Genomic DNA, 26,923 nt, shown 5'->3' on the forward strand with positions numbered 1-26,923 from the left:
AACGTTTTTGACAAATGTTAGCTAGTAAACAAATTTTTTTAGCATAGAGTTTTTGTTTAGTGAAGCAATGTCCAATAAAGTGGCCTGACTGCAAAACTCAGAAGAAAGTAATATATTTCAGCAGTTGTGATGGAACTTAGTTGTCCTGTTCCAGTTAACAGCGGCTTCACAATTCATCAGTGGAGGAGATTACGTTCTAGATCTTCATGTCTTATAGTTGTCATGTTTTCTACATCTTCTATAAGCGTTCAGAATTTCACCTTTTAAAAATATCTGTCTAATCATTTTTCCGATCTAATATCTAATAACTAGGTACCAGCACAGTATCCAAACACCCAAAATGAAATATTTGTTTATCACTTACAGGCCCCAAAAAGGCAAGGCCTATATCCAGAACCTAGTGCCTAGCCTGATAGAGATTGCCAAACGTAGAGAGGAACCTGTGCTAGAGACTCTAGCTGCATCCCTGCCTAGAATACTGTCTGCTCTGGGCAACTTCACAACGGATAACAACATCAGGGTTAGTACAACATTACAGCATAGACCAACCAACACAAGTAGACTACTCATCCCATTTTAAATTTTGAAGCTTGTTTGTTCTTGTTTTGTCTAGTTCATGTACGTCGACACTGATTAGTGATTGCTAGTGTAGACAACATTTTGTTTCTAGTATTTTAGGGTTATTTTTATGATTTGTGCTCTACTGTTTGGTTATATAACTAGAAGACCAGTTATTGTTTATGATTAAACCGTTTTATTTGATTTTATTTGTTTTTTTTTTAGTCATACAAAAGAAGTTAGTTAGAATCATATCTTGTGAACCCCTACAGGAACACTGTAAACCCCGGTTCATTTAGCTACAAATTCCAACAGTAATTAACATTTATGTATTTGATTTTGTATCATACATTCTAAAAAAATCCCAACCTTATCAAACAAAATTCTCATGTTCATAATACAAGGAATAAAAACATTGCTACCATAGATTTTGTTAACTGTCTAAAACTCAAGCCATATTGTAATCTCACTAAAAATATACAACAAGCTAATACATTTGATATCAAAATATTCTGAAAATACTTTTAAATCTAAACGAGGTGTTAGCCCGTCCTACGTACGGAAATTCAGTAGTCAGTTAAAACCGTGTACAATTCAGATCAGCTAGTTTACACATATAAAGACAAAGTTTCTTGCAGTTTTAATGTGAAAAATCATCTTGTAAACAAATGTTGTGTGACCAAATATGATTTTATTCCATCATAGGCTTATACGATATGCATTTTAAATCCGATAATTTTACAATAAAACAGCAATTCTCCAATTTTTACGGTGTGAAAAGCGTTGAAGTGAGATTTGCAGCCGATTCGCACAGACGCAGACTGATTAAGTAGCCTACAGTAGAGAGAGTTAATAGTCAATTGGGAAGTGTATAGACCTAGTCAACGATACCACCTTCCATAGCATACCTGCCTCTTCCATAATTATTATAGCCACAATACAACTACTATACACAATTTCCAGTAGGTCTGAATAGAAACGACCTAAAATAAAACAATAATATCCAATAAAATTCATAGTACACATAATTTAACTTTGGTGTCCTAACATCAAAACTAATCGTCACACCTATCCTTTATATCAATTTCACTGCATTAATTGCTGAATAAATAAGCGTAAATAAAAAAAAGTAAAAACAATAACAGTTTGTTTTGAAACAGCTGTTTGGTTCAAATAACATTCATTTGAAAAAAAGAACTGGTCACATGTAGCAGGAATATAAAAAGTAAACATGCTAGTAAAGCTAATGACGTAATTGTCAATGTTTATTATCCATACTGTTATCAGTTCTATCCTTGATAATTACCCACCCTCATTGAATAAATGTACATCGTAATTTCCCATATCAGTTAATTTAAACTACAATATATTCATAGCTGAAATAAAAGTGATATTTTCACGTTTGATTACGTCACAACTGAACACGATTTCATAAAAGGGTGGTTTGTCTAATGGGGTTTGTCTGAGGTTGTCTAATTGCAGTATCCTAGGTCAATGTTGACGTTGTGTTCAATCTATGTCATCCATCTGTTTATCTTTGTATAAAACCCGGCTGAGGTTATGGTGGTAATTTAAAAATCGTGATTCCTGATTATTCTTGATCTTCTTTTTATGACATCAATATTTCCAGGCCTAATCCAAACAAAGTTAAAGCAGACAAACATTAATTGTAAACAAAAAGCTACCATGAAGAATTAAAACAATATGTAAACATTGTTATTTTTCTATTCCTTCCTTGAAAAGTGGAGTAGTAAAATAATTTGCATTTATCCTTTTTTATTAAGACTCGTGTACAGAGCCTCGATTTGTACTGTGGTTTAATTAATTTTGGTCTAAACTATTTTAAACTGTGGTCTAATTATCTCTACTAATCTTACTTATTTCCTATAATCAATGACAAAATAAGAGTAAATAAAATAACCTCATTGTTCCATAGTTTATATTTAACCAGCTGTTAGTTAAAACAAATAATTATATTGCTCTAAAACAAATCGAAGATTACAAAGATTGCTTTAAAAAATAATTTGAACATCCTAGTATTTTACTATGTATAATTTAATTAATCTGTCATCCTCTTACAGAAGAATTGAACGTATCAATGATTAGCATTACACATAATATAAATAAGTCAACCCTAAGTATGTCTTTACATTTTTATCCAAATGCTGAATTTGTGACACAAAAGCTGAATGCTTACAGCTGTTATGTTAAGCAAATTATTTTATGCCAACAGCTAGTTTAGAATCTTAGCGTCGGCTGCTAGACTTTTTAAAAATTTAAACTTAATTTCTAAAAAACTGGGACCCTTAACTAAAATTATGGCTTCGACATTCCCTAGTTCTCAAAATTATCTTTCTTTCAACACAAAAATCATGAAAATCCGTCGAGTGGTTGATTCAGAATCGTGAAATAAAAAAACACTGTTTCGTTTTAATATTATAGATTCTACAAATAGCTTTTGAACAACCCTTTTTATTCTTTAAAAGATTCTTTTGAAATGCCTTTTATTAATTTCTAAGTAGAGTTAGTAAATTTACCAAATTACTGTTGGATTTACTTGGTTATGGGGTTTAATAACTTCTATTATTCAAAATGCCTTGAATTTTTCTTAAAAATAAGATTATTTGGTTGTAATATTTAAAATATGTAATGCACCATGCCTCTTTGTGTGTAGTTAGCTATATTGTATTCATTAAATGACTATGCTAATTTTAGCAGTTTTATGACATTGTCAATTAACAAGACAATAAACACATTTCATTTAATTTCATAAACAAGGTTTTAATTACAATACAATACAATACAATATTCTTTATTGTTAATTCATTAAGAATTACAATAGTGTCAATACAATAGTGAATTGTACATGTTAATTTCCATAATTTTCATAAAATTCCTTTATTGAGTAGAAGGGTCTTGCGATTAGCCACTTCTTCAACTCCTGGTGTAGCTTGTTGCCAGTCAGGTCTCTCAGGTAGTCAGGTAGATGGTTCCTCAGCTTGCAGCCGGTGTAGGAAGGTTTTTTTCTCCCAAAGAGTTGTTCGGTGAACTGGTAGTTCAAATTTGGAGCCATGACGGGTGTTGTAGTGGTGCAGGTCTTGGTTTCTTGGGGGGTTTATTTCATTCACATACTTTATGGTTTCAAGTATGTAGAGAGACACCACTGTGAGGATTCCTAGGTTTGCGAATGCTAATCTGCAAGTCTGTGGTGGGACAAGGTTGGCGAGGGCTCTTATGGCTTTCTTTTGAAGGACAAGAATTCAATTCATATTTTTTGTTGAAGTTCCTCCCCACACTGTCAAGCCATATCTAAGATGCGACTCTACCAGTGCGAAGTAAGCTGTTTTGGCCACAGAGAGTCCGCCTATGTAGTTTATTCTTCTGACGACATATATTCCAGTACTGATTTTTTTGCTTAGGTGGTTGATGTGCTCTTTCCATGTTAGTTTGTTATCAAGGATAACACCGAGAAATTTTGTGTGGTTTTCTATTGTTACATCCTCTAATTGAGGGACTATGTCTTTTTTCTTACTGAAATTCAGAGTTGTAGTTTTTGTGGGGTTTATTGCTAAGTGATTGTGTGGTTGTTCTTTGAGTATAGGATAGCTTTATTTAAGATCGATTTTGAATTAAGGTCAAGGCTTTGGGCTGTGTTGTCCTTGATCAAAATGGTTGTGTCATCTGCATACATGATTGCAACAGCATTTTCACTCTCAATTTGTTTGGGGAAGTCATTAGTCAATAAGATGAATAGAATCGGGCCTAATACAGAGCCTTGTGGAACTCCTCTCGTCAGCTTGCTTTTTGAAGATTTGAAACTTTCTGTGACTTCATTTGATGAGTTTTTCAGTTCCGCGTCTTGTAAACGTCCCGTTAGGTAGCTTTTGAACCTTTCTAGCGCAGAGTTTCTTATACCGAGTCTTTCGAGTTTCTTGCATATCATATAATTGACTGGAATAACAAGAAACAAATTGTAAACAAAACACAACCTTTACAGAACTAACAATCACATTGGCTTCAGCCTTCAGCTGTTCCATAAGGATGAGAAATCTACTAAGGGAGTGTGTTTTATAATGGTTTTATCTATGATTACAGTCTCTACACAAGTGTTAGATCTATTAACACCTGACTGAAAACAGGAAAAAATAATAGTAGGCTATGAACTGGTGACATACCAGATTTTTTTTCAAAGTAGAATAATACTGTATAAAGTACCTTAATTTAATTGTGGCCATTAAATTACTAGACTGGCTTTCTACTAGACAAAATATGTGTATCTGGAGGACAAACACTATATAACTGAGTTACCTGACATCAAACCTCCACATTTAAATTTTTTGGCCTTGAGACTTATTTGTCTTTTGGAAAAACGAGCCTTGCCATGGTGTATCCACACCTTTATATCTTTGAACTAATTTAAAATTCCATCTGAAACAGTGAAATATTGTAACTATTGTGTACATTGTAAAGATTTTGTATTTCTTGGGCCAGGAGAAATACAACAGAGTGTTTCCCTTTCAGGTTAGGTTGCTATCTCAACAACAATGCTTTTAGTTGATACATTGGCAAATTCCTTCTTGGTTTTGGGATGTCATAAAAATAGATAATGGGTGATGTTACAGCACCCCTGCCAGAATTATTGGGAATGAGTGGCTTAATCTCAGGTGGTGAATTAATTATAGTGAAAACTTTAATTGACATTACTTAACATTAAAACCCATAAAAGGGTAATAGAAGATCAAACGAATTTTCTGTGTAGTAACTTCTGGTTTTCTGTGTCCACTGATTTAGATTATCTGAGTAATACCTTCTCTATTGAACTTACGTTATAATTATTTTAAACTAAACAATAAATTTGAATAACAACTAACCTATATTCATTGTGTTGTACAGGATCTTTTGAAGAGTTTGTTGGTCAACCTGAGTAGTGATATCACGGTAGTTCGCCGAACTGCAGCTACTAGTATTGTCAGTGTTTGCCTCCACAGCCGCAAACCAAGTGTCTTCTTCTCATACACTCTCAATTCCTTGTTGGGTAAGACAGTAGGAGAATTAATTTAGTTAATTAAGTTAAATGTTTGTGAGTAATTTTTAGCAACCGAAGGACCATTTAAAAATACCTGTACAATTAAATCATGAGTAGAGAGTTCCATGCTGAGACGTCGCTGCGAAGTGAGGGCCCTCAATCAGTCTGGTAGTCTTCATGGTGTAGTGGAAGAGGTGTTGAGATGATCACAATAATTACACTGAATTTAGTGGCATTAACTATACAAGAGTAAAAGAGTAAAAAAGATAATATTTTCCCGACACGAGCGGTGAGAGAAAGACGTGGTCACTACCATGTCCAAGGCACATCTAACCCGACGCTGCTCACTATCTTGTCAGTCAGGGGAGGGGAACAACCCGATCAAAGTCCAAATTCTACAGGTGAGCGGATTGAAAATGAAAACTCAAAGGATTGGATTGCTCACAATAAAATAAAATCTTGACCTCGATTCTAATAACTCTAGTAATAACTAAAAATATATAATTTGTTTGGTTACAGAAATATAAAATAAAATACCTTGTAATGTGCAAATAAAAACCTTTTAAATCTTACATATTGTACTTAAATATCCAACACATGTCAATCCCAACTAGATTGCCTGAGTTTAGGTTTTTTAGCAAATTTTAGTAACTTTTATACTGTACATTTTTAAAATTCGTAAACCATCACTCTCCTACAGGCAAAAGCCACATTCTCTTTCTGAGATGGTAGGTTTTTGTTAAAATTAAGTGTAATTACTTTATTGTTTGTTGTATATTAATGTAAAAAGGTTGGCGTGAATTATAAAAAGGTAAAATATAGGTCTACCTGGTACTGCCTTGTTATTCCTACGTGTTTCAATGCCGACACATAATCTTCAATTCACATGAAGATGAGACTTTAAAATTAAACCATCATTAGGATGGTCACTTCATAGTAAACAAAATTTACATCATTAAAACATGGCTGACAAATTGTAAGCTAACACTAATGCAGTGGGCACATGCCAAGTCACAATTCATGTAGGTCTACACTTTTTTCTGTGTTTTAATTTTTTGTGTTGTGTATTTTTTATGTAACATGAGCATCCTAATGATAGTTTTTAAAGTTCATTTTTTGTGATACCTGAAAATGATGTGTGAGCATAAAAACGCATAGTTTGTTCACGGCGGAGAAGGATCACAAGACAAGGATGTAACACGTATTGATTGATTGATTGAATCATGCAAACCTAGTCCCAGTGTTCCATAGGTACAATTTAGCCACCATATTGGAAAATGGTGGCCATTAAAAAAGTGCAATTAATATTATAAACTTCTCCTTTTAATGTTTAATCTAAATCTGATAGTTTCTGAGTTACCAATGTTCTGTGTTTCTAGATGGTATTGTACCAGTCAAGGAGGGGGAGGAGTTGACTGTACAGGGAACACTAAACTGTGTGAGACTGCTACTACCACATCTGACCCAGGCCACAGCTGGTGATCATGACTGTCTCTTTAGTGTTGATAGGTTCATACAAGTAAGTACAGCCTATACTTTGTTTACATTGTCCATTATATCCAAATTATCAACCATTAGGTTGGCCACAGATCGACAAAGCAGGATTTATGCAGGAATGTTGAAATTGAATTTATAAGTTTTGCATATTTACTTATTTTATGCATAAGCTATTAACATCTATTTATACTTATTTAATACGCAAGCAGATTTTTTGTGACAAATACTCCTCCGAAACTACTGAACCGACTGTCATGTTTTTGGTGTCATTGGAAAGAGCGTAACGTGAAGTTGTGCAGGAAACTTTCTTTTTAGGGAAATAATGAGAGAGTGAGGCCCTGGAGCCCTTTAAAGTTTCGTATTTTTCCATAAGATTAACATTGGAAACAAAAATTGTTATGAAACTCCAGCTGTTGTCAGAAATCAAAAGTGAGAAGAATAACATATAATGTTAATTGTAAACAGTCAATAAGTTTGTTAATTTAACAGTTTGCTACAAATATTTGCTTACTTGGTTAATATTCGTTTTAAAATAACTCCTGCAATACTTAGCAATTGCTCGAATTCGAGCAACAGGGACACTAGTATATTTTAAAACACTACTTAACACATCCCTTGTGCCTGCCAACAAAGCTACTCTCATTTAACCTAAAGTTATTTAAATATATAATGATTCTGACATGTATAAAAACAAAGACGTATTTAAGTGAAAATTCAACCAGGCAAATATTATTTAGTTAGTTATTTTAGTTATTTTTTAGTTGTTTCTGAGACATTACATCAGTTGTTGTGTATGATGTTGCAGATATACGAGTTGTGTCTACACCTGAGTAGTCACCCAAACCACAACATGGTGACTATAGCATTAGAGACATTACATCAGTTGTTGTGTATGATGTTGCAGATATACGAGTTGTGTCTACACCTGAGTAGTCACCCGGACCACAACATGGTGACTACAGCATTAGAGACATTACATCAGTTGTTGTGTATGATGTTGCAGATATACGAGTTGTGTCTACACCTGAGTAGTCACCCGGACCACAACATGGTGACTACAGCATTAGAGACATTACATCAGTTGTTGTGTATGATGTTGCAGATATACGAGTTGTGTCTACACCTGAGTAGTCACCCGGACCACAACATGGTGACTACAGCATTAGAGACATTACATCAGTTGTTGTGTATGATGTTGCAGATATACGAGTTGTGTCTACACCTGAGTAGTCACCCGGACCACAACATGGTGACTACAGCATTAGAGACATTACATCAGTTGTTGACATCAGCTCCTAGACAACTGTTGGACACTCTCCTGTCTCCTCAAGGCATCAGCAGATCTCACATACACACCCAGGCTGCTGATACTGAAAAACTGTCTCGCAGATCACTCAGTAAGATCCTAAACATTTCTCATATCATAGAAATTTAGCTAACATTAGTTTAGTTTTGTTTCATACTTTTTTTTGCAAATGCTCAGAGTGTAATTAATATTTGAGTGTAAGATTATTAATTTCTGCTGAATGTAATGTTAAGGATGTAATGTAGCATGCAATGCAAATATAATTAATGAAAAGAAACAAAATAAACTAAGCTATTGTGTGTCTAGGTGAGATGAGTGTGGCCTCAGTGACAGCAGATTCTCCTCTGCTGGATACACAAGAGGAGACAATACAAGATGGCAGACTGGTGCAATGGATACACTCCTCCTCCACCTCCTCCCAGATAGACTCAGCCTCAGGTGTGTTACAAACCTCTATAAAGTATAATCAATAATCATATCCATCCAAGGCCTTATGTCTTCAAACAAATTGTCTTACAAAAACATGATCTATAAGTATAAAAGAGGATGTTTGTATATTTGTTTGGCAGTGATAAACTCAGACACTGCTGAACCGATTACCACGAAACTTGGTACATACGTGTAGAATTTCATGGAATAGGTTTATACACCATCAATTTCGTGATCCGTCCAATCGGCTCCGCCCCAGTGGCTCTGGAGTATCCCATGTTAACCTTATGAGAAATGGAATTAATGAATCTTAACAGCTGTTTCAATTAAACAAGTTGGTTCTGTTCTATGATGTTCAATAGCATTAAAGTTACAAGGATTACCAACAGGGTGCAGCACTATTATTTCTTTTACATTTATGACAACAGCTAATTTGCAACCAAAAGGTGAGTGAGCGTAGCGAACGAACTTCAAACTGGAGGCGAGTTAGCGTAGCGAACGAGCTAACCTGAAGGCAAGTGAGCGTAGCGAACGAGCTAACCTGAAGGCAAGTGAGCGCAGCGAACGAGCTCCAACCTAAAGGTGAGTGAGCGTAGCGAACGAGCTCCAACCTAAAGGTGAGTGAGCGTAGTGAACGAACTTCAACCAGGACGTGATTGAGCCATGCGAACGAGATCATCTTGAAAATTAAGAAGTTAAACGGGGCAAAGCCCGCGGGTTACAGCTAGTACTATAACAAAACAACTAGCTTGAACTATTCATGTGCAGAATATTTAAAATTGGCTTTTTGTCCAATATACACATGAAGAACACAAAACAATTGCACTGTTACCAATCGTCGTGGATCATTCATGTTTGATTAATATTTTCTATAGTAAATCTTGGCCTATTTTTTGTATTATAACTTGCTGTTATGTGTTTTTGTATTAACTGTGATGAACAATTCAGGCTGTAAACAAACAACTCTTAACTCTTTGTTATTCCCGCTCTTCTTGGCCTTAGACTATTATGTTTAGTTACAATGATCATATCTGTTGTCATTGCAGAAGAAAGTGATACAGAGAATATAGGAAGTAGGAGAGAAGTTTTACCAATTCTAGTTGGACCTTCTATAGAGCGAGCTCCTAGTCTAGAAGCAGATATGTTGTTGGCTCGAGACACACCTTCGCCAGAAGCTACAGATAATCAACAAAGTCAATCAGTCGCTAATGTTCAGGTAACTGACATATTAAATACATCAACTTTAGGTATTCTTGGTAAAGGGCTCTAGGCCTAACCTAAATACATACAAAACTTTGTTACTTTGCTAATGATGATATCCAAATTAAACTAAATTATGTATACAATCTGGGCCAAATCAAAAAACTACCTATTGTTTGTTCATTACAGGTGTGGGAGGTAGGGTCTACACTAGATGCTGGCCAGCCAGCTCTATTACACTGTTGTCGTCGTCTAGTCACAGGGTTCCTGCTACCAGAGGGCAATTCAGGGCCCAGAATGCGTGTCAGTGTTAGAGCCTTGGCGTTACAATGTCTAACTCAGTTAGTCCGTGTACAACCGTCTTTCTTCTTCTGCACTATTGATGTCAACAGCCAAGCTACCGCTGATGGTAAGGTGTCTTATTTACTACAGCTAACTAAAACCACCAATAAATGTTTTTTTTTGGGGGGGGGGGGGCTGTTATTTCGATTTGGGTTTTTTTCCAGTGGAGATTTGTTCCATTTGCCAGCGATTTTATTTAGGATTGCAGGAGAGGATGGTTTTGTCCCTGTAATCGTAGGAGAATAGTACAGAGCGACTGTGAGATTTTTTGCCCTTAGGTGTAAAAATTTGAGAAATATAGAGGTCTGGGTGGGGCCTTGGCTGGGTTTAATGGTTTTATTCAAGTGAACAAAATTCCAGGGGTCAATGTAGAAACAATCTCATTTAAAATTTAAGTTTAATTTGAGAGTAATTTTGAGTCGAGTAAGACGTGTTCTCATCTCATGAGAGCCAGTGTGAGAGCTATTCAAAGCTACGCTTACTAAACAGTATTACATACAGAACTAAGCAGACTTAGACTCAAGCTTACCATCATCATGGCAGACTGAGAGCGAGGGTTGAGCAGTGGCCGCTGACATCACACAAAATTAAGAATCCATAATTATCCTATTGAGTTAGTTCTCATGACAATCAATCAATCAATCAAATCACTTTATTTGTCCTTGTACATGTCATTACAAGAAATGGAATGGCGTCAAATATAAAACTAAAAAACAATACAATTATAAACTAAAAAAAAAAAAAAAAAAAAAACTACCACTACTGCTTCATAATTTTGTTGTATACATAAAATTCCTCTATTGAGTAAATGTTTGTTGATCAAATATTTTTTCAATTTACATTTTAGTTTGTTATTATTTTTTTCTGATCTTAGTTCATTCGGAAGTGCTTTAAAGAATTTATTGCCAATGTATGTCGTCTTTTTTTTAAAAAAAATCCCAATCTATGTTTTTCAAAATGTTTTTCGGTCTGTCTTCTTGTATTATATTTATGACCTATTGGTTGTACATAAGTTTTTGTTATAAAAAATAAGATACATTCAAAAATATACAGACCATACACAGTTAAAATTTTAAGATTTTTGAAGTGTTCTCTTGCGGAGTCATCATCTTCAAGTTTGAGCATACATCTAATTGCTTTTTTCTGTAGGTTTAGAATTGTATTCAGATTATTTATTGTTGTTGCACCATACAAGCCAATTCCATAAGAAATATTAGAGTGAATCAGAGCAAAATATATTTGTTTTAGTACAGGCAATGAGCATAGGCTGGCCATACGCCTTAAGGCGAATAAACCGGAGTTAATTTTTCTCGATATATGTTCGACATGTTTGTCCCAGCATAAGTTTTCATCAATATATAGACCTAAAAATTTAGCCTCATCCACTTGTTCAATAATTTCCTCTTCAATCATTATATTTGGAGATATTTTTTTACGATTTTGCTTTGTGGAAAATGTAATAAATTTAGTTTTATTTGGATTTAACAAAAGACTATTATTATTGAAGTATTGCTTTAAATTAGCTAGTTCTATAAAACTTAAATATTCAATTTCATTTTGGTTCTTTGCTGAGATTTTTAAATTTGCGTCGTCTGCATATAAACATAAATTACTATGGGGAACAGTCTGTAGCACTTCAGGAAGTCCGGTTATGTAACATAAGAACAGCAAAGGACCCAGAATCGATCCCTGTGGGACGCCACTTGAGACCAAACATAAGTCCAATGCTGCGCCCGTGATCCTATTTGAAATGGTTTGGTTAATTTCAACATACTGATATCGGTCGGAAAGGTATGACTTAAACCAATTGTATGCAACTCCCTTGACACCAAAGTTCAATAATTTATCAAGTAATAGATGATGATTTACGCTTTCAAAAGCTTTTGTTAAATCCATAAATATGCCCACTACGTTCTCCCCTTTATCTATGGACTCTATGATGGATTCATAAAAGAAACGGCTGCAGTGAAAACCTATTTTCCGGGCCGAAAACCCTGCTGGGACATATCTAGAATGTTTGAATTTTCTAAGAATTGGGATAATCAACATGACTTAACACATACACATGACTTTTTCATAAATTTTTGAAAAGGATGGCAGAATCGAAATTGGACGATAATTGGACATGTCTTTTGTAGAATCTTTTTTATGTATAGGTACAACTTTGGATATTTTTAATTTTTTTTGGAAAAATGCCAGATATTAAAGAAGAGTTAACCAGATGAACTAAGATTTTACATAGGTGTATTTTTGCAGATTTTATTATAGTTACAGGAATTTCATCAAACCCATATGATTGCTTATTTTTTAAAGAATCTAATATTTTAATAATTTTGTTTTCACCTGTGGGCTCACATCGAAAAGTCTGATTATGAGGAGTGAGACTACTTGAAAGACTATTTTTCTGTACACTAGGTTCTATATCTGATTTTGTTTGAAGATCTTTTATACAGTTTATAAAATAATTGTTTAACAAATTACTTATAACTAAAACATCAGATACAGTCAATTCTAGATTTTGTTTGTTTTCAAGTCACCAATATGAACTAGACACAAAAACTTTATAATTATTTGAGTTGAGATGCATTTATTTGAGTAGTTTACTTATCATACCTAGTTTATTATTTTCTGTACTTAGCAGGTTTCTTCGGTGATTGAATTACTTATCCGTATTACACAACTAGGAAATATTAGAGAAGAGAATATTAATTTATGGAAGTTTTCCCTTAAATTTGAATAATGGAATAAAAGCTTACCTTTTTCTAATTACTTAAAATGTTATTCAAACATTTTTTTTTTCTTTTGTTGCTTTAATACATTTATTGATTGTAGGTTTTTCTCATGTGAGTGATGTGTTGTGCTTTGCGACCCACTCTGACCAGCAGTTGAGGGGTTTGTGTTGTGTTCTGGTTGGAACATTTATCTGCTCTTCAATCACCACTGCTGCTACAACGTTTGATCAGTGGGTCAACACTTGTCAACCGACCAAACCAGTCACCCTCCCCTCCCTAGTGTCACTTCTAACCACGGTCAGTCAAACAGTCAAATTCTCTAATAAATGCAATTATTTTACTATTTTTTGTTCGTCTTTATAAACAACATGAGAGGTTTTTAGAAGTCAAGTCAAATAGTTCATATAATCCAAGCAGCCTGTTTGCTATTGGGAAAAAATTTAGGCTCGCATGTTTTAGAAAGGGAAATTTTGATTTTTGGAAAGATAAGTTTTAAATATCCTCCTACGAACCATTGTAAATATAATGCAAACCAATTTTTCTTATGGAGGTTGATGAAGAATTAGCATCTAATGAAGTGATAGATTTTTATTGTTTGTGATGATTTAGTAAAATTAGATTAATTTAAATCTCGTGGCCCCAAACTTTACTTGATATAGATTATTAATATAGGCAATTAATGTTGCATAATAGAGTGAATGCATGAACATATAAAGCCACTAGGGCGGTGACGTTGTTCTGTAATCCAGCTACTAGGAGGTCACAAATTGTGGATATTTATAGGCATGCACTGTGGATGCGATACTCCCTGGTGTGGATTAACGTCGGCACTAGTGAGTACTACGACTATCCGCAGTGCTGTCCTGATAATTAGACCAATTCGTTAATTACAAGGCAAAAATGTGGTTCTAATTTTCAAGCTGTAACACGAATATAGTAATTTAACGTTTGATGTTACTGTGCAGGGTCTACAGGACGAGTCCTCCACATGTGTGAGGCATGCTCTGACCAGCCTCTGTGTCTGTCTAGGACCTCTGTTGTGTAGTCATGACCACCAGACTGCTCTACCTATACTGCCTGCGCTACTGAGAGTGGCAGACAACTCTTACTGGCTGGTCAAGGTAAACCAAGCCTTTTGATTACAGGTGACTGGCTGCATACCAAACTCTCCTAATAACTCAACCCCTATCATGTGTCATTGTCTTTAACAGGAAGGTTGACAACTTAACCGAGCCTACCTGTTAAACTAACAACCTCAAGTTGAAAATTTAATTATTATAAATAACGATTTCCTAAACATTTGGTAATCAAACTTGATTTGTTGTGAGAGCCAACAATCACATTTATCACGGAAGTCATGCTGAATTGTGAATAAACTGAAAATATTTTAAATGGCCCATGGCTACCCGCTTGGTACTGTTCTGGTGCTCACTCGACCGTTCAGGTAGGGAAAAATTAAAAATTACAGGTCCATATAAAATTTGTTTAATGTTTGATCTCTTCCCGACCCATAAAAATTGCTCTCTCATCCATAGTTTGGGAACCAATGTGTTAAGGTATTCATACTTTAAAATATAACTTCTATTTCCATACGTAAATATAACACATGTTAACATGCTCACATTTAAAACGTCAAACTGTAAATTGTCTTTGATTTTACATTCCAATCATAATCAGACACTATTGTTCAATGACATGCAAAATTGAATTGTGTTCTCAGGTGAAACTACTGGAACTGCTGGGATATTTGTCGTACCTGCATATCCACCATGTGACAGGCAACAGTGAGTTCCAGTCCCAGGTGCTGCACTCTGTCATGTTGGCACTGCTTGGGGACGAGGATGCTCGAGTCAGGAAAGCTGCCTCTGAAGCAATCACTAGGTGAGCAGTTACTGGCAGAAAGCAATATTACATCGTAGACTTGTAAGTTTAAAAAAAATTTGGTGATCTGATGAGGCATTTTATTGAGTAGTAAACCCACCGACTGACCCCTAGAACCAACTACAGTAGTGTTGTTCATAGGTCCTCATCAGCTTAGAATAGGACAGGAACATGACAGTGTATATTACAAATTAGAGATCTGTTGCAGCTACTGGAGTGTTGCAGGTGACTGGTCAGTATCTGTTCATTGTAGTTGGTGGAGCTTTTGGTGTGGCAAGTTGGTGAGGTGGTGTAGGGGAAATTCACACGGTTTTTGCAATAGGGATATAAAGAAGGTTTAAGCATTTAAACTATTTGGAGAAAAAGAGGTAAAACATAAACTTGACTGACAGAAACAAACCAATTGATACCTTCATCATACTGGTCAATGTGTCCATTAAATATTGCGCAAGAAGTGGATTGTGTGTCGAGTCAAATAAACACCAACAATTCAAGTATGAAAGTAATTAATAGAAAGTACAATTAATTATAATATATATAAAAAAAAAACTATTTGTTTAACTTCTTCTCTTAGTAAAATGTAGATTATTTATTTATTTATTATCTAGTGACTACAATTTGTTTCACTTGCTCCCGTTGTGTTTGTACCCAGAGCATGTGAAAACATGTTTCACCCGGTGGACTGGAACAGACTGGACATTGTTAACTGTGCTGCGGCCTGTCTCAGAGACATCTACCTCACTGGGCTGTTTGATAGAGACTGTGGTGAGTTGACTAAACAGGGGCCTAAAAACTAACAAATTCCATGGATGAATCTACTCTTAGAAATATGTTTAAGTGTAAACATAAAATTAAAAACTGCAAAATAGTTAGTAAAAACTTCAAATAAACATTCTGAATACTCTAAGATGTGTTTTTTCTAAGCTGTATAATTTAGTTTCAAAGGCTGAATTTAAGGGTTTGCGAGTCAAAAATGTCATAGCCTTTACTTTATGAGTCTAGAGCATATTTATACGAGTGTGAAGAGGTAGATATGGTCTAAATTCTATATCAGTAATTGGCATAATGATTGGTGCAAGAGGGACTATAATTTTTTTTTGTTGAATTAACAAAAAAATCTTTTATCAAAACTAAAAAATGAAATAGTCATTAAAGGGTTAAAAGAATCATGTAAAATCATTCAAAATCATTAGGAATAAAACTTCGGAAACAGGGGAATAATCGGACAAAATTGGGTTTTTGAACGTCCCGTCATTTTATTTACAAAGTAGTGAGGCCATATTTTAATTGAAAAGACACTCTCGCCAATCCCGTGAATACATTAAAATGATTTGAATCTTGATAGGTATTCTCGTTTTTCAGGAGAAGGCCGCATAAAATGCCTTCTGGGTCGTGACAGACGGACAGAAATTGAGATAAGCCTTGTTTCCGCTTCTTTAATGTATAAAACGTAAAAATAACCAAAAAATATATTATTCTACGCAAAGGACAGACAAAACTCTACATTTATTTATATAGATAAAGTTAAAAAAAAACAAACTCATGATAATATTTAACATATTAATTGTTGATCAGCATTGTTGCGTATTGCAAAAATCATGCGCTCTCTGGTTGCGACATGTTATTATTGGATCGCAGAACATCGCAACAATGGGATCGTCCACAGATATTAGAACAGAAACGGTATGGATCAAAAACATAAAAGAATGTCATTGGATGGAATCTTATACTAATAATGTCCACATGTGTTTCAGATGTGTTTTGACAGTTGCATTGTGTTAAAAGCATTTAATTTTATCCCTTGGTCTGTAATTTTTTTTTGTCGTGTCTTTTTATAGTATTTTATTTCCTACTGAAAAGTTGTGTGTATTTTCAGAAAAGGCTGTGAGTTCTTCTGTAGAAGGTTCTTTATCACGTGTTATTTATCTTCTTTCAAGACAACTACTACAATCTTCCTCGAAACACCTAACGGTAACTATTATATTCAAAACATTAAAAACTACGCATAGATAAGTATATATAAAGTAAATATTTATACATCTTAAAAGATTCCAAACCAAATACAACTGCTAAAGAAATAATTTTCTACGTCTATTTTTGAGTTACCTTTTTTTGTGTTACCCTCTGCTTTTAAGTGTTCATCACATTTTGCCAAGGAGGGTGGGATGTTATTTTTTTACACTTTGTCCACTGGTTTTTTATTTTATTTTTTTATTATATATTTTAGTTATATTACATACTTGATACTAACACTTTTGATAGTACACTTGATACTAAGTTTGTGGCAAAGCAGTCTAAAGCTTTGCAAAGCAGCTTTTTAGCAAAGCTGAGCATAGTCGCCGATGCACCCAATGTTCTGGTCAATCACTGAGGTTTATAAATAATTATAATAAACAGTAGAGATGTGCAAGCAGCTCGATTTTTGAGCCAAGTTTAGCCTCGATTATTAGCTAGAGGGATCGAGCACCAAGTCAGAAAATCAAGCTCAAGTTGCGCAATGTTTACGCAATTGCAGAACGCGTCAGTGACTAAACTCATGATAGTTTAAACTAGTGGTTTGGTTGTTAAATAATCAGATCAGTTGCTTCAATTTGTAAACGTTAAACTTTCTATCCAAACTTTTTAGGCATTAATTAAGGTATTAAGAGGTACTGGCCTTTACATTTTTATAATAATAAAACTACTGTTCCTTTTCAAACAAATCTTTAAATATAAAATGTGTAACTCTCTTATTTTAACACTCCTAATAAGTTTAGGGCTTAAAGTTTGTGTGGTATGACTGTTCTCCATAGCATCTCCTAGATAAATAGAATCTCGTTTTTTTCATTGAGCAGAGCGAGCGAAGCTCTTATACATCGACTCTTATGCATTTTGTAATACGCAAACTCCTCCTAGATGGCTGAATCAATCGTTTTCAAATTTTGCATGGTGATAAAGACCATGTCGAGTGCCAACATCTATATGGCGTTAAAAAAATCTCTCAGGAATCCGCCCCACTGGGTCTCAAAGTTTCAATGTAATCCTTATAGAAGCAGTATTTGACACATAAACAAAGACATACGATCAGCTGTTGACTTTTGAATGCAGTAGATAAAGAAATAGCTGATAGCATTATTCCACAGATATTAGAACAGAAACGGTATGGATCATAAATATAATCAAATGACGACACTAGCTTCAGGTCCTTGACGTAGGAAAGGGTGAAGGAAGTAGTAAAGGTGAGCAGTTTGGAGTGTGAAAACTGTTTATGACGATTAGATTTAGGTATCTGCAATCATAAAATGTTATGGGAAGGGAAGGAAACAGGTCCGCGACGTAGGAAGTGGTGAAGGAAGTAGTAAAGGCGAGCTGTTCGGGGTATAGGATCTGTTTATGACCATTAGATTAAGGTATCTACAATCCTAAAGTGATATGGAAAGGGATGGAAACAGGTCCGTGACGTAAGAAGTGGTGAAGGAAGTAGTAAAGGTGAGTTGTTCGGAGTGTGGGATCTGTTTATGACCAATAGATGAAGCTATATGCAATCCAACAATGCTAAGGGAAGGGAGGTAAACAAGTCCGTGACGTAGGAAGTGGTGAAGGAAATAGTAAAGGCGAGCAGTCCGGAGTGTGGGAACTTTTTGTGGTGATTATATTAAGGTAATTGCAATCCTAAAATGCTATGGGATGGGAAGGAAACAGGTCTGTGACGTAGGAAGTGGTGAACGAAGTAGTAAATGCGAGCAGTCCTTAGTGTGGGAACCGTTTACGACGATTAGATTAAGGTTTCTGCAATCCTAAAATGCTATGGGAAGGGAGGGAAACAGTTCCGTGACGTAGGAAGTGGTGAAGGAAGTAGTAAATGCGAGCAGTCCGGAGTGTGAGAACTGTTTATGACGATTATATTAACGTATGTGCAATCCTAAAATGCTATGGAAAGGGAGGGAAACAGGTCCGTGACGTAGGAAGTGGTGAAGGAAGTAGTAAAGGCAAGTTGTACGGAGTGTGGGAACTGTTAATGACCAATAGATGAAGGCATTTGTAATCCAATAATGCTAAGGGAAGGGAGGTAAAAAGGTCTCTGACATAGGAAGTGGTGAAGGAAGTAGTAAAAGTGACCAGTCCGGAGTAAGGGAACTTTTTGTGACGATTAGATTAAGGTATTTGTAATCCTAAAATGCTATGGGATGGGAAGGAAACAGGTCCGTGACGTAGGAAGTGGTGAACGAAGTAGTAAATGCGAGCAGTCCTTAGTGTGGGAACCGTTTATGACGATTAGATTAAGGTTTCTGCAATCCTAAATGCTATGGGAAGGGAGGGGAACAGGTTTGAGACGTAGGACATAGGTGGTAAAGGAAGTAGACAAGGCGAGCTGTCCGGAGTGTGGGAACTGTTTATGAAGATTATATTAAAGAATCTGCAATCCTAAATTGCTATGGGAAGGGAGGGAAGAGAGGGAGGGGAGAGAGGGAGGGGAGAGCGTTTATGACGGAAGAGAGGGAAACATGTCCGCGACGTAAGAAGAGGTGAAGGAAGTAGTAAGGTGAGCAGTGTGGAGTGTGGGAACTGGAAACCGTTTGTAGCAGTTAGATTAATGTATCTGCAATGCTGAAATGCTATGAGAAGGGATGGAAGCATGCCTACGACATAGAAAATGGTGAAAGAAGTAGTAGAGGCTAGCAGTGCAGAGTGTGGGGAATGTTTGTGGAAATTAGATTAACGTGTATCTAAAATACAAAAATTCTATGGAAAGTGATGAAAACAGGTCCACGATGTAGGAAGTGGCTTAGGAAGTAGTAAATTATGAGCATAGTGTGAGAACCGTCAGTGGCAGCTAGATTAATGTATCTTCAACCGTAAAATACTATGAAAAGGGAACGAAACAGGCCCCACAAAGTAGGAAGTGGTGAAGGAAGTAGCAAAGGCTGGCAGTGTTGAGTGGGGGAACCGTTTGGGCAGTTAGATAAATGTAATCTAATACTTAAATGCTATGAGAAGGGAAGGAAACAGGTCTATGACGTAGGAAATGGTGAAGGAAGTAGTAAGGCTTACAGTGCAGATTGTGGGAACTGTCTTTGGCAATTACATTAATGTATCTGCAATCATAAAATGCTATGGGAAGAGAGGAAAACAGGTCCACAACGTAGGAGGTGGTGAAGGGAATAGTAAAGGTGAGCAATGTTGATTGTGGGAATGGATTAATGTATCTGCAATGCTAAAATGCTATGGGAAGAGACTGTAGACTGTAGGTTAAAATGATTACGAAGCACGAATCGATACATACTTTCGATACAATAGAAATTTACAACTGAGTTGACAACAGCTGATTTTTACTCCATAGAGGCTAAATACCCCCGCCGCATCAAACCTGCAGACTAAGCGAATTTCCATTTGCCTGATTGGATTTACACTAAAATGTCTACTTAAAAATATAACATTTATTTCCTATTTAAATGGAATTAGTGTGGGAAAATAAAACTCTTCAGAACTTTCTACAACTTAGTTATATTTTACACTTTAAAAAACAGGACAACAAAACGAACCTTCTCTAAACATTAATTTAACTCAACACCCATTAGTCACCATGACAACCGAAATATCCAAAATCGTAAACATAAAGGACACTAGTCAGCTGATGCTAGTTCACAGCTACACGCCCCCGTGGTGTCAACACCACCACACGCCCTCGAGGTGCCGACACAACTTACACTTTCATTTTTACTTTCAACTACTTTTCGCACATCTGCTATGTGATGAGGCCTGCCATTTACTTCAACACTTCTGGGTGAAAACTGTCCAGTAACCACTCCTTCCTCCCATCTCGAAGTACAGGATGGGTTTGGCGGCTTGACATACACACGTTCACCCTTCTGAAGTTTACATACAAGCTCTAACTTTTTCAGCCATTCCGAGAAGTCTCCTTCGCCATCATACAACTTTACCAAATCCGAAAATCTTGTACCGTTTCCAGACATGCCGAAATAGCTTGTGGGAAAATAAAACTCTTCAGAACTTTCTACAACTTAGTTATATTTTACACTTTAAAAAACAGGACAACAAAACGAACCTTCTCTAAACATTAATTCAACTCAACACCCATTAGTCACCATGACAACCGAAATATCCAAAATCGTAAACATAAAGGACACTAGTCAGCTGATGCTAGTTCACAGCTACAATTAGTTTAACAAGTACTTATGTTTGCTAAATCAGGGAGGGTAAAACAGTTTTTTTTTTGTAAAATGTTAATAGTTTGTAAGAAATAAAAATATTTTCCAAATTTGATCAAAATATGTTCATAAACAAGCAAAATACAACAGTTTACTTGTTCTCCATAAGAATAACATGGGATTTTCCATTTTCACCTCAGGATTATTGCATTTTATTAAATTTATTTCAAAGCATATTTTAGCTATATAGTCCTGCATTAAGCCATGGTTGTCATTAGACTCAATTATTATTTCCTGTAGATTTGCCATCTCTAGATTCAACCGTTTGGCTTGCAAAAATCCCTCTAGCATTTAAAACAGTAGAAAATCTTAATCATTAAACACATTCGAGATCACAATCAATAATCAGACCACTGCATAATTAATTATCTTTAAGAATTTCACAAAGTGTGATGACAATTGGAGAAAAATTCTTATCAGGGATATCTAAGCATTAGTGGCAGATAAGTAAAGTCTGTTATCATATATAGTGGTCGAGCTGCAGTACAAGGTACCACTAATGCTCAACGGTCAGTGCATTTTCCTTAGTCTATGCTTCAGGATGGAGCTTGTTGACAAGTTTGATCAGTTATCTTGTAGGGTTATGTTTGTTTTTAATAACTTAGGCAATAAAATAGTTTGATTTTCAATTTTTAAATAAAATAATAAAATAAGTCTTTTGATTTTTGATATAATACACTAGTGCCCAATGATATTTGTAGGATATAATAAGTAAGTTTTTAAATGAACATTTTTGATAACCAACTTTAGGTAAGTTTAGAATGTAGCCATATGCTTTGTAGGAAGCAATGAGTTTATGTGTTTATAGCTATTTTAATTAACTTACACTGAAAACTTATAACTTCTTCACATAAAAAAAATGTTCTAAAACATTTAAACACTCTTTTACTGTATTTTTAACTGCACATATAAGAAAAATCCAAGATAAACTGGGAACTTAAAAACAGTGGTTTTATTTTAAGCGTAGTGATACACAGAATCACTGCTGACAAAACTCATATGCTGACAAAACTATTTTAAACATATAAACTTTCGCAAATACAGTATCTGACAGTTTCAAGCCAAAACCGCCAAAACTAATGCTTCGCAATTAAATGTCACCCGGATCTTGTTGGTCCATATGTTAAATCCAATTATTAAACTAAAAAATGCTTTATAGATCTATGAGGCATAGCCCTGAGGTAGGCCTATAATCAAAGAAAATAGAACCTAGGTGCTATATTCTGTGCTATAATTGAAAGTTACTTTCCACAATGGTTAAAAGTATTTAAAATACTACCTCAACCTCACAATTTAACACTTTATTCGGGTTGACATTTTCATTATCAAGGTGCTCTTGTCCTTTCCGTGAAACACTGAGAAATAAGGACATTTAATGCATATTTAACAGACATACACACAAAAATACATAAATTAATTAGGGAATTTGCTACACTTTAAGCATAACAAAGTAGGCCTACATATACAATTAGTATTTGATATCTTTATTAATGTTATAAAATTTTATCATAACAATTTATATTTGCTTGGACCGAAGATGACCCGAAATGCTGTTGAAATGCTATATGAATCGACTTGTTATATGAAATGAAGTAGGTACTATAGACGATTTAGATTGGTAATTTATAATAAAAATTACCAAAATAGGCCACGAACTATTGATACATAAACAACGTTTAAAGCGTTTGAACAATTCATAAATTTTTTACTAAAATGTGTTATCCTATTCTTAGCATAAACTAATATTTTGGAATCCAGACAGAAAAAGCAAAACCTATACAGTTAAGACATCAATTAAGTTGATTACGCCTGTAATAAATAAGGTGCAACACCAACGATAACTAATTTGTAAATTACAGTGATGTGTTGGTACGTAAAAATGATTCTTGCTGCTACCAGCGGTTCAAAGGAAAAGAACCAGTACCAAAAACCAACGTTTACAGTTAAGAACTATAGTACATCCTATACTATAGTAGTAGAACTATAGTAGTAGTAGTTAAGAATTATATGCGTTAATCAAGGTTATTGATCTCTTGGTTTTGGATTTTATAGTATAAAAAGTTATTGGCAATTAAAGTTATTTCCCATCAATTGCTTTATTTTGTAAACAACTTTTAATGTAAACTAACCGTTGTCAGTTTGAAATAAAACAACCTTATACGACAACTTTCTGTTATTTAATAGTTAACGTATTCCCTAAACAATGATTAGTATATCTATTAACATAAGAAGGAAATGTGACAAAAATCACACAACGTTGGGTTTTTGGACGTTTGTAATTTTATTTCTTAAGTAGGTAGGCCGTGTATTCTAGGGAAAAGTACCGGTATCAAGGATCGTAGTCGAAAAGGTTGTTATAATTGAGTAGGCGTACGTGCCAAGAGATGGGCTATGGGCCTATTGGCTGTATGGTCCAGCGATTGCATCACACGGTGAGTAGGAACTATGGACTATATATAGTCAATGGTAGGAACAGAAAGTGACACATTGGAAAATCGAGTTTAGCATCATCCGTAAACCTCTGTTACAATTACCCACTGCAGTTGTGTTTTTTTACTTTACACTTTACACAACCGCCATTGAAGCGCCGTCAATGAGTGGAACCTTGTTTCTAAGCTATTCTATTGGCGACGATTATTAATAAATTTAAGATTCCCAGCCGTATACAACACTGATTCAAGGTCGTCTTTCTGGTTATCAAAACTCAAAAACAATTTTATGCACAAAGAATCTCTGGTTCCTGACCTGGATGAAGCCTAGTTATTTAATTTAATTTACGGTTACACTATATTTAGGGATGGACGAGATTGGATTTTTAGTTCGAGACGAGATTTTTTATTTCTCATAAAATTTCGAGACGAGATCGAGACGGGATTTCCCTTCTCATACACAACGGGAAATGCACGTTCAAAATTTTTTCCTGATTTTGTAACATTGTTAGATGACTGTTTAAATACAAAAATAATGATAATAGGCAAGAATATTTACAATCTTTTATTAAAAAACATCAGCATAACATTTTTTTTATTAATCACGCCTAACTTATTAAAAATGCCTACGATTAGGAAACATAGTGATATCAGTTAGGATAGAGTTCAACTTATCCTAAAACAAAATAAATCATAAAATAAAAGCAATATTAATTTTTATAAAATAATTACTTGTTTTGACTTTTTTTAGTAGGGTCATTCCATATCAAATCAACAAGGCTCTCAACCTGACCATCTTGGATTTTGATGAAATTTTGCATACTTGTAGTATTTTGAGTCCTGAATCCAAATATGCTTTTTAAAAAAATCTATTTTTTATAGTTTTTATGATATAAATATTTGAAAATGGTAAAAATTGGCGTTTTTTACCGTGCGCGCAAATCTAAAATGTTGTCTAGGATGAGTTCTATTGGTCCTATCAAGTTGTACAATGGCTCATTTTAAAGAGGATTCAAATGCCTTTAATCTGATACCAAACTCAACCTACTTTGGTAAAAATTAATTTTTTTTGAAAACTTCAAAATATGTTTTTGAAAAAAAATTTAAGATAGTGTTTTTTGAAAAATTTGAAAATTACATATGTTAAAGAATGTAATCTAGTAAGTACATTATACAAATTTCAAAATGGGATGATAATGGGATCAGCAGTTATGATAAAAATACTTGACTATGGTTCACTGTTTCCAAGCGTTTTCCAAGCGTACGTACTAACCTAAATGTATCATTTAATAAGAGTCTATTAACTATATGATTAAAATTAAAAATATCTGCCTATATTTGAACTATGTATGTCATATTTTGCTATAATATAAACTAAATCTAGCAAATAAACAACATTATTCAAGTTAACAGAGTTTCCGTCAACCTTTGAACATGAGGGCTACTTTGAACAAACTTTCCACTTTTCATATTTTATTTTTTTTCATATTAATTTTATCTTTAAATGATAATGTTTATTATAATTTTCTATTCCCAGATAAATACTCTACTAAAAAAAATTTTAATAGTGCATACTATGGTTCTGCAAAAAATTAAAAATACTTATTTTTCACTGACATTTTTTAGTAAAAAAAAGTTGTCCAAACTTCCATGTCTACAGCAAACCCAGTAAGTTTATGATTTATGACTTAAAACCATAATTGAATAGCCCATTTATCTGGGATTAAGAAAATACCTGCTTTGATTTCTTTATAAGCAGTAATAACTTTAAAAAAAGAAAGACAAAATTACCCAATTTGCTGACCCTTACTTATGGCGTCGCGACCCTTAGATCTGGAGCAAAATTTCCCGGACATGAAAAAGAAATACTTGGGTTTTAAGTGTTATTTTTGAAAATGATTTTTCTAATGAAAACAGATGTTTTGAGCTTTAGTTATTATTAGCAGCCATAATCCAATTCCTTTATTTGACTGCTATGATATTTAAAAATACCCTTGCAAAATTAAAAAATAACCGGACGGACATTTTGAAAATTCTCCGTAACTTTTTTTAATTTTTGACATATCAAAATAGAAGTTATACAGCAATGTGGTATGTGGTTTGTGGTATTTAAATCCACAAATCAGTTTTCACTAAAAAAATTTAATTGTTAAAGTGAGAATACATTATTTATACTTATGAGCAGACATTTCCCCAAAACTAAATAATTAGGCTATCATGGAATATTATCTATGAATCAATAATAAGGTTACTACAGGATTTATATAGATTGATCACAGTATATTGTGTGACAAAATTATCAATGCTTGTTTGTCTCTCTCTCTTGTCACGAGAGGAAAGACAGACAAACATGGACCTATGGGTTTTGGCTCAGGTTCCTGAGTATTTTCCAGTTGTATTGCAACGATTTACTGTAATTAATCTTTAAGTCTGCCTTTTCACTAGGCTGGAGACACTAGTCAGCCACTAGATCTGTGCAAAACCACATTGTGAAGCACTTTACGTTTACACTATCAGGTCGCAGCGACCCACCTCGGCAGTAGCGACCCGGTCTTGAGCAGTTGTAATTTGTTTGACAGGTACACAGGTCTAACTTATGTTTGTCAGTCTTTCCTCTTGTCTCAAGACCGAGTCGCTACAGCCGAGATGGGTCGCTGCAACCTGATAGTGTAAACGTAAAGTGCTTCACAATGTGATTTTGCACAGATCTAGTGGCTGACTAGTCTCCAGCCTAGTGAAAAGGCAGACTTAAAGATTGATTAGGCCTACAGTAAATCGTTGCAACACAACTAACTGGAAAAGACTGAGGAACCTGAACCAAAACAAATTGGTCCATATTTGTTCAAAGGTTGACGGAAACTCTGTTAACTTGAATAATGATGTTTACTTGCTTTATTTAGTTTATATATAGCAAAATATGACATACATAATTCAAATATAGGCAGATATTTTTAATTTTAATCATATAATTAATAGACTCTTATTTAATGATACATTTAGGTTAGTACTTACACGCTGTATGCGCCGAAATGCTTGGAAACAGTGAACCATAGTCAAGTATTTTTATCATAACTGCTGATCCCATTATCATCCCATTTTGAAATTTTTATAATGTACTTACTAGATTACATTCTTTAACATATGTAATTTTCAAATTTTTCAAAAAACACTATCTAAAATTTTTTTTCAAAAACATATTTTGAAATTTTCAAAAAAAATTAATTTTTACCAAAGTAGGTTGAGTTTGGTATCAGATTAAAGGCACTTGAATCCTCTTTAAAATGAGCCATTGTACAACTTGATAGGATTAATAG

The 26,923-nt window shown here is 34.5% G+C and overlaps 1 protein-coding gene across 1 annotated transcript in view; it reads left to right on the top strand.

Annotated features, from left to right (window-relative positions):
• LOC128984105 (huntingtin-like) overlaps positions 1–26,923 on the top strand; it is a 118,138-nt gene that overhangs the window by 7,856 nt on the left and 83,359 nt on the right. The window contains exons 4-16 of the mRNA XM_054403390.1: positions 367–520; positions 5,452–5,593; positions 6,964–7,103; positions 7,986–8,231; positions 8,283–8,478; positions 8,694–8,825; positions 9,863–10,032; positions 10,206–10,425; positions 13,191–13,387; positions 14,056–14,211; positions 14,811–14,971; positions 15,624–15,736; positions 16,848–16,942. Coding sequence (XP_054259365.1) covers positions 367–520; positions 5,452–5,593; positions 6,964–7,103; positions 7,986–8,231; positions 8,283–8,478; positions 8,694–8,825; positions 9,863–10,032; positions 10,206–10,425; positions 13,191–13,387; positions 14,056–14,211; positions 14,811–14,971; positions 15,624–15,736; positions 16,848–16,942 — 2,122 coding nt within the window. The remainder of the gene's footprint in view (positions 1–366; positions 521–5,451; positions 5,594–6,963; positions 7,104–7,985; positions 8,232–8,282; positions 8,479–8,693; positions 8,826–9,862; positions 10,033–10,205; positions 10,426–13,190; positions 13,388–14,055; positions 14,212–14,810; positions 14,972–15,623; positions 15,737–16,847; positions 16,943–26,923) is intronic.

This window comes from Macrosteles quadrilineatus, unplaced genomic scaffold (assembly GCF_028750875.1).
Source record: "Macrosteles quadrilineatus isolate MER2022 unplaced genomic scaffold, UCM_ALF_1.0 Scaffold_2__2_contigs__length_208266976, whole genome shotgun sequence".
Lineage (NCBI taxonomy): Eukaryota > Metazoa > Arthropoda > Insecta > Hemiptera > Cicadellidae > Macrosteles > Macrosteles quadrilineatus.